The sequence below is a fragment of the Cyprinodon variegatus genome, unplaced genomic scaffold, assembly GCF_000732505.1.
Source record: "Cyprinodon variegatus isolate N-32 unplaced genomic scaffold, C_variegatus-1.0 Scaffold703, whole genome shotgun sequence".
Classification (NCBI taxonomy): Eukaryota; Metazoa; Chordata; class Actinopteri; order Cyprinodontiformes; family Cyprinodontidae; genus Cyprinodon; species Cyprinodon variegatus.
The window spans coordinates 201,050-210,425 of NW_015151156.1; the positions used below are offsets into that span (position 1 = coordinate 201,050).

Genomic DNA, 9,376 nt, shown 5'->3' on the forward strand with positions numbered 1-9,376 from the left:
CGCACGTTGTCCTTTTTTTATTGTGATCTAATGCAGTCAGAGCCCGTGTTGCCATACAAGGCTTATATAAAACTTTTACATTTTTGCAGCTCATGACAGATGTGTTTTTGTTTTTTTTTTGGTTCAATATGGCTCTTTGAGCAGTTTGGGTTGCCGATCCCTGATATGGATGGATAATGATAGTTTAGAGATATGTAATAAATAAATCTGTGAACACTTTATAACTTCTTTATAAACATTTTTTCTATAAATTATTTATTTATAATCGAATGCTTTCATCCATCACACATAAACCGGCGTGAAATTGTTGCTAAACTACCAATGATCGACTCTCCAGTTTTAGGATGGGATTAATCTTTGCAGCCAGAAGCTTCTTCAAAAACACAAAGAACATCTCTTACTCGACTTTTGGCTGTGGCGATATCGGCTTTGAGGATTTCTGGGTCATATTTGCTGGTAGAGGATGACCTGGAATTCACTGCAAGGAAAAAGGAAAAAATTAGATCTAATTTATGAGTCGTAAAAAGTTGCATTAAAACAAGCAACAGACGGAAAAGAAGAAAGAGATGGAAAAGTGGTTTTCTTAAAGGTAAAATAATAAAATGGTATGTAAGCATACATAGACAATCTAAAAAAAAACAAACAACAAACAACAAACAAAATTATATTTAAAAAAACTAAAAAAAAAACTAAAAAATATATAAAGATAAATGATAGATGAGGAATTAAATACTATCTAATTTAACTAAAATATATGACTAAAATTAAATTAAAGAATTAACATCTAAATGAGCGTCTAAAAACATTTTAGGAATAAATGGGCAAATAATAATACTCAATAAAAAAAATGAAAAAGACTCCTTTAAAGAAAAGTCAGCAAATTAATAAAGAGAAAAATATGCAAAAAGAAATAAAACAAGATGACTGTCAGGGTGGACATTATAATTGGACCCAAAAAAGAAAAATTATATAGATATAAAAACTATATTTTATTTAAGCGCTGATCTGCAGCAGGTTATTGTCACCAACACAACTATTTTCAAACAGTAATGAATAAATGATTGTTTTTCTGTGGCTTTAAACCTCTCTTTGATCGTATCTGCCTCTACTTCCTCCCTCACAGGTGACACTGAGCTCGCTTCAGACTCACAGCTCGTCTGCGACTTGGACTTGTCCCTCCAGGTATCGTTGAGCTGCTGGTACTCCTGCTGCGCCAGCCGCAGCCTCTGCTCCTTCACCTGGTAGATCTCCTTCTGCGCGCTGAGCGCGTCCCCGGCCACAGCCAGGTAGTCCCGCAGCATGGACTCCTGCTCCCGCTGCCACTGGGCCCGCGGGTCCTCCAGCTGGGTCCTCTCTGCGGGCGAAATCAGTCTGATGGTTCACACCTGTCAGACGCATCGTTTAGGTGAAACAGACGGATGAGCGCAGACTCACTGGTGTTGTGGTCGACATAGTACGATCCAACGACGGGGTCATACGCCTCCTCCCAGCCCACGGGCAGCTCATCTCCGATGCAGTCGGCGAATGACAGCGGTTTGGTCTGCCTGAGGGAGAAGAACAGAACCGATTCAGAACCAGAACCACTTAAAAGATTGCTTATTCCCCAGCTGTTCTAATCTGGTAAATTATAAGACCAACAGCTTATTTAGGTTGGTTAAGTTATTTTGTACAATAAGGTGACAAATTAATTTCTTTCATATGTTTTTTATTTATTTTATTAATTTAACAGAAATTTCATGTAAGACAACAGAAGCTGCTGAGTAATTTTAGTTTGGATTCAAACGGTTTTAACTGAACCACGTGTCTCTGTCTGAGCTTCATGAAGAGAGGGGTGGGGGGGTGTTGTGTTGTTCTGCAGAGTCCTCCTTTCACTTCTGAGGGAAAATGGGGGTGAATAATGGGGGAAGGGGACCCATCTGATGGGACACAATAGGAGGAAACCGGCCCCCTAAATTCCTCAAGCAATGCCGACGTATCGCTAGGACGTTTCCAGGGCAACCCTTGACACTACAGCAAAGGCGGAGGCTGATGACTCCAGTGGTGCGGTGCCAGGGTTCACAAGACGACTCCAGACGTGATGGTTTGAAGAACGCCATTGACTGGTGGGTCATCGTATACAACGGGAAAACTTAATAAAATAAAATTAATAACCAGCTGCATGTTTGGGACTTCTCTTCAAGTTTTTCCATTTCTGGGTTCAGACATTTTCCAATTCATCTTTTCAGAATAACTGCAGTATCACTGTTTTTCAGTAAGATTCGGCTCTGGCCTTTGACTAGGCCATTCTGACATGTTGCATTTGGATTTGCTCCCGTGACCATATAGTAAAATCATTCCGGTTATTCCGTCCCTGATGAAGAAGAGTCTCCCAACAGCATAATTCAGCCACCGCCATGTTCCGCTGTTAAAGTGTGCTGTTGGATCCACTTTCCTTTTGCTGTTCTTTGACCAGATATAAAGAAACAACCACAGCTTTCCTCTGAATCAGGGCATGATCAGATGGACTCTATTAGTTGACATCTAAAGGGAATCTACAGGTTTTCACCTAAAAGAAGACATGACACACTTTTCGGATTATCAGATGTTTTTATACCCATGTAGAACTATCCATTCTGCCCTTTAATAAACTTATTACAGATGCATTTCAGGAAAGTGTCTTTAAATGATTTGATGATTTAGCTAAGGATGAGCAACACCAATATCTTAGATAAGATTAGCAACTAACTCTGGTTTAGATTAATCATAAGGTTAAGAACTGTTTATGTGCAGAATGTCCTGTCAGAGCTTTTTCAGTGTTACTAATCAGACAATTTTTTTCCCCCCAACTTACTGGGGTTTTATAATGGTGCCAGGAATCCCTGGTTTTTAACTCACTGAGGTTAATCCTGGTGAAATAAAGGGAAACTAAATAGGAACAAATACAAGGCAGGAGATGTTCATTTTAAAAGCGGTGATCATTCCTATAAACCATTTCTTTAATATGAAATATTACTTTTCGTAGATTTTAGAGGCGAGTCAACAATGAAGTCCTGACGGATTCATTGATGATTTTCATTCAATCCAGGAGGACCACCATTCAAAGGAGGTCAGATCCTTTCCGCCGTGTTTTCCGACCTGCAGAGAAAACTCTCTAGCCTCCCAACTAACACATCTACTACTGGTGCATTAAAGAGGATGCAGAGTTGAGGTTTCAGCTGCAGCCAAGAGAAACGGTCCTACAAGAGAACGACTGAGAGGTTTTTAAAGTTTCGTTTCGAGTTATCTGGCAAACAGCTCAATATATGATCCAAAAACAGCATCTGATCTGATTTTATCCTTAGAGGACGATTCATCTTCAGCAGGGAGAAGGACACTGGATGGAGCTTCATCCATGGTGATTTGCTCAGAGACGCTCTAAACCAGTAGCCTCCCAACGCAGAGGGAGGGACAGACACCTGCACAAAGAGCAGAGGCCCGCAGCTGAACAGAGACATTAAACTGGCTCCTCTTTCAGCTGATGAATAATGAAAAGGGGCCCCTAGAAGACCCCCTCAGCTCGCTCTAAATTTAGCTCAGAAAGACAGGGCGGCTGTTGAAGGCTGCTTCCCTTGCCGCATGTCCACGTCCCATCCTTTTCCTTCCAGACACTAAATCCTGATGTCAGGCCGGCGAGCCGAGGGAGCCCTCCATGGCTTCTCCTGCTGGTTTTCTGTCAGTCACTTATCTTTACAACCTGAACTCATCCACAAATGATCAATCACAGATACTTCAAAAGGGAATGCAAAATGTGAAATACCCTGAGAAGTGGGAAAAAAAGGAAACTGAGATCTATGAAATCAGATCCAAGTCTAAAAGTCGTTAATGTCGGACATGGACCTCCATCTTGGTCAGCTTTGCACAGAAAAGAATGCAAGAAAATTAGCAAACAGCAAATAAAATTAAAATAGAAAACCAATAAAAATCTAGACCCGTGATCCAGATTTTCACTTGCAGTGATCTTTACTTTTCTTTGTTTTTCTTTCCCTATTTTGTGATGTCTGTCTGAATCCCCCTAAACGTTCATTTAAGCACATCAGCCATCCCTGTTTCTCCTTTTGCTTTCTGCAGAGCTGCATGAGAAGCGAAAAAAGAAAACCCTTTATATTAAATACATATGAGTGGAGATGCACCAATCCATTTCCCCCCGATTCAAACCAATATCGATGCACGGGCTAAGCCTAACGGTCAAATCCGATACCGGTTCAATAATACAGCCAAATTAATGAATTGTATACCTTTTCATGCGAGTAAAAGCATCAGGCTTGACATAATTACTAAAGATGCGGACATAGATAGAAATCATTACCAGCTGCTTTGTGTGTGCTCTGCGGGTTGACTTTAGCAGCGTTGCAGTCATCAGAGCTATGATCTTAATGAACATAAAAACAACTGGATCAGATTCCTTCATCTGATATCTAAGAGACTTCTAAGCAAATTATTATGTCACTGAGCTGCAGGAATGTAGAAAATAAAGGCATTTTTCTGCTTACTGGGCACCTGAAAGCAATGGAGGACAGATGGACTGTTCCACGCCATGCCTTAACTCTGCACCGCATCTAAGGTCTGTTTTTTAACAAGTGCTGGCTTAAAAAGCCACATCAATACTTGAAGGCCCAATGTTGCACATAACCCTCAGATGGACTCTACTGTGGATCTCTGACAGAGCAGAGCCTCAGATTATATTAAAAAGAGAGGCACCAAGCAGCACCACCATTATTTTGTAGTGAAAACGATATATGGGATATAGAATATAGATCTAAAAGTGTGGCATGCTGGTGTGTTAGACAAGCAGGATACATCTGTGCTAACATTGGTATTGATTTCTTAGATGAAAAACAGATTTTTTTAAATCTTGTTCACTGGGGTGAGGAGAGGGGACAAATACCACATTCTGCAAGATGTGGTATCTGTGTTGCTTAGGTGCAGAGGATTTTTTTTACAATCTCAACTTGTACCTTGCTAAGGATAGTGTGAAAGATGTTTTTTTCCTCCCTCATCCATGGTTTTCCCTTTCTTTTGTTTTTCTAACTTCAAGGACAGTGCCTTTTACGGCAGCGTGGCCTCGGACACCATGTCCCCCCCATGTTTAATGTCTGTTTTTGTCTTCTTGCACGAACTGTACTGAAACTGGATTTCCCTTTGCTGATTAAATATCAGCTATTACTCGTTATGGGCGATAACGGCCAATTGTCAATAGATTTTAGCTCAATATCAAAGTCCAATGTGAATATTGCCGTTATTCAATTCAATTATACTTAATTAATGCCAGATGTTTACGGACATCATATGTTTGTCTACCGCTTGGACCCATGACGGACAGCGTCAGTTAAACATAAACAATCCTGAGCTGCATCACAATCTCTGTCACATGATCCAACAAATACACTGCTTCACAAGCTGTACTCCTTCAAAATGACCAGTATTGGTTGATACTGATATTAAAGCATCCCTGGTATTCAGCTCTGAACAGACGCCACATGTGCTTTACTTTACTGTTATCTCCCCATTAGAGAATGTCAGTCAACAAACAGCATCGTAAAGAGCAAGAAATTCATCAATGCAGAGTGACGGCAAGAAAGGTGAGGTTGATATTTGACCCTTAATTCAAATGTGTGGTGAAGAAGCGAACCGTGCATCAGATACTGCAGCATTGCACTGCTAAAGGTACGGGGAAAAGTGACGCTGGTCAGAGATGACAGGAAGACAGATGGATATAAATGTTTGCACAGGCCTCTAAATAGAGACGCACCGAATCATCGATTAATAATCGGATCGCCTAAGGTTCATTAAAGGAGACTATTTACAAAATTAAACCAGCTGAAACTCAAACTTTGCCACTTGAGGAGTTCTGGATAGAGAATATTTACAGATTCCTTTTTTTTATCTTAAATGTAATATGCTTATATATTTTTACAATCTTGGTATAATTACTGCTCTAAATGGGTTGCAATGTCAGCTAAAAGCATATTTTAGAGAATCGGAATAATTAAATGTGGAATCGGTGCAACATTCCTTCTGCACATTAGAGATTAGGGAGGTTAACAAATACGACCAGTTCATACGTTCACATGTGCAAAGCTGGTAGAGATACAGGGGGCCTAAATATGCACAAAAAAGAAAAATAATGAATTGTTTTGCTTCTATATTAACAAAGAAACGGTTGTTCTAATGTAATATATTAATAAAATGCAACAACTTTGTGGCTTTAACATGAAAAGACTTTCCTAAGACTGAGGCAGCTTTGCATTCTTTCTCTTCTGGACATTGGATATTAATGCCCCAAGTGGAAAATCTACCAATTAACAGAGGACTTGGCTTTCAGCGTCACATGAACGGCTGCATGTATTTAATAAGAAGCTTTTCTTAGACTACAGCTGCATAGAAATATTTTTACATCCGTGTCGCTTTGATACTAAGGTTGACAAATATTAACTTGCAGCTTGGAGTTTTTTTGATTCTCTGTTTCTGCTCTGTGATGCCAACAATCCAGCTGAGTGAAAACACCCTGGGAGGTGAGCTGCATAGCTGAGCGGTGACTCAGCCCGACTCATTCAAAAGCACAGAAATACCTCAAGTGGACTTACTTCAAGCTGCATTTCACAGCAGCTCAAGGTCCAACTGTAAAACATTTATGCAAACAAACACAGCGCTCTTTCACGCTCGCGCCGTAATCCGTCATGATTAACTGGCATTCGGATCACAAAAAACAACAACCGGCCGCAGCCTTTCTGCTGACTCTTATCTGGCTGGCAGCATTCCTTCAGCCTGACGACATGATACCGCACACTTAGGAATTTATAACTATGTTGGAGGAAAGTTTGGCTCCACAGAACGTTCCCTTTTTGTTTCATCATGTAAAGTTCAGAGCATATCACAGAAGGCTGCAGGGGCTTTAATCATTAATAGGAGGTGACTCTGTTTTGATACGGGAAACGTTCCTGTACAGCTGCAGGTGAAAACATTTTTATAATTGAACTTTATTGAGTTCACATTGGAGAAATTTACCTCTGCATGTAACCCATCCCCTTGGGGAGCAGTAGGCTGCCATTGTGCGGTGCCCAGGGAGCAGTGTGGGATTAAGGGTGTTTGCTCGGGGAGCCAGAGTGGCAGTCTGTGGGAGTGGGTTTGAACCCAGAACTTCAGGATTCCAAGCTCTATGCCCTAACAACTAGGCTGCCACTCCCCCAAGATTGAAGATATTCAGATGATATCTGTTGTGTCCTCTGAGCAGGACGCTTGTAAAAGCAACCCTAAATGACAGGCGTGACAAACGGCGGGCGGCTTTTCTTCATTCCTGGGAGAGGACGGTGATGGGAGGGTTTTCTATCCAGTCCCTCTACTTACCTCCTGCATTCATCTACCTTATGTATCCCCTTATTTATAGCTTTAATTTATCAAAAATCACTGGCGTAACCAGATAAGAGTATTGGGATTCCTAACATTTCCAAACAGTGGTGTTTTTCCCCCCTCGCTGATGACTAAAAAACCGGTTTGACGTGTCGCATTTTTCTCATAAGTACAGCTAAGGTGAGCAGAGGAAAATATTCCAGCCATCTGAGATGATGTTGCTTCTTCTTCATTCCAAGCAAGCGAAACTCTGACTCAGAAATATGTGACAAAGAAGCTGTGTGTGAAAAAACCAAGAGTCCAACAGCCTCTGTTCTATTCATGGAGGAGCAGCACAATATATCTGATCAAAATAATGATCAGTGTTGGATCTCTGATAGGTCAAACTAGGCCTATATTAACAGCCGATCATTATTTCCATCTAGTTGATTTTTATTTTCTGTTTCAGGGGGGTCAGCCATGTGTTTTTCGGGTGTTCAACAAAAAAAAAAAAAAACAAAACAGTTTTTCACTGTCTAAAAGGTAAAGAAGGACATCATTTATAATATCAGGAAGAATTAGTTATCAGCCTTTATGATAATATTCATACTGGATATTGATATGAAACTAAATGTTCATATTTGTGCATTCTTACTTAATATCACTTTTGTTACTGCACAATATTGCAACTTATATTGAATATTTTCCTAAAATGAGAGGTTTTAAATCAGACTTTGGCTCAGACCTTTGCTTAGGCCACTGCCACCTTTATGTAGGGCCTCTATGAAAACCAGTTTAGTTTTTACCAAATTCAAAAATTTTTCCATTTTGTGTTTTCTGACTTTTGCGTTTTCCAGTATTTTTGCTTCAATTTATTGTCATTAACCTGAAAAGTATTTTTTTTTATAAAGTAACTGAAAATGATTTAAAAAGAATTTAATTTTTAACAAATATTTAAAATTTAATGACTTTTTAATTTGCTGTGGCTCAGCAGAACATTATGCTTTTGCAAAGTATTGACCCGCCCTTACGAAAGGGATCCTTTTGTAAAAAAGCTTTAGAGTTGAACATGAGAAAAATCAACTTACTCTTTATCCACATAAAGGCCTACTAAATTTTTACTTCTTCCAATGTTCAAAGCAATATTTGCCTTTTTTAAACCCCAAACATGGTTAATTTTTAAACTAAACCCAGGCCTTGCTTGTGTTGAACGCTGAAGAGTTTGAAGGTGTCCGGTATAGGTACCAGATCTGCTCGGGTCTTGCGCATGCCAGTGACGTTACGCTACATGATTGGCTGAACGTTGCTACATGATGTGAAAAATTGTGGTTGCCCAGACAACGATAACATAATGCATTGTCCGTGTGCCAAGACAGGAGCATCTGTAGTGTTAGAATGTCTGATGAAGTTTTATCTGATCGATAACAAAACTAAAAAAAAAATCTTTATGGTGAACAAAGTTACTGCAAGACCATATAAAGGGGGAGAGCTGCTCAGTCAGTTAGCCACATTAAGCTACATAACTTTTAAATTTGCGTCAACAACAAGCGTTGGTTGCTACAAGTACAATAACTGTTGTTCTCTTGGTCTAAAATCTCTACAAAAGTCATTTTTGAAGATGTCCCATTTGTCCTCCCTGCCCTCAGATCTTAATAAAAAGAATAAAAATAAGCTGAGACTTTATTTGTCACCTCGTTAAATGGCAAAGCTCAGTCTGTCTTAAGGGCTGGTTATACCCCCGCAGCAGTGTGTCGCAGTGAGCTTGACGCATTTATGACGCAGACATTTTTGATTTATGCTCAATTTTGAAGCATATGGAGGACCAACTCTGATATATTAAAAAATAAATACAGAAATAAATGCTCAACAAATAAATAAGCATACAATTAATTGCCTCCAAAAATACAATAAACTAATAAATGTAGGCAGAATTTAAATTATAGTGAGACATAAATATATATATCTATATCACTTTTCATTAGCATCTTTATTTATTCACCTTTGTAATAATTACCTTCTTAATTTATTGTCC

The 9,376-nt window shown here is 39.5% G+C and overlaps 1 protein-coding gene across 1 annotated transcript in view; it reads right to left on the minus strand.

Moving 5' to 3' along the window:
* wwc1 (WW and C2 domain containing 1) overlaps positions 1-9,376 on the minus strand; it is a 42,269-nt gene that overhangs the window by 25,230 nt on the left and 7,663 nt on the right. Inside the window, exons 2-4 of the mRNA XM_015394678.1 lie at positions 1,435-1,544; positions 1,151-1,354; positions 402-478 (exon numbers count right to left, since the gene is read on the minus strand). Coding sequence (XP_015250164.1) covers positions 402-478; positions 1,151-1,354; positions 1,435-1,544 — 391 coding nt within the window. The remainder of the gene's footprint in view (positions 1-401; positions 479-1,150; positions 1,355-1,434; positions 1,545-9,376) is intronic.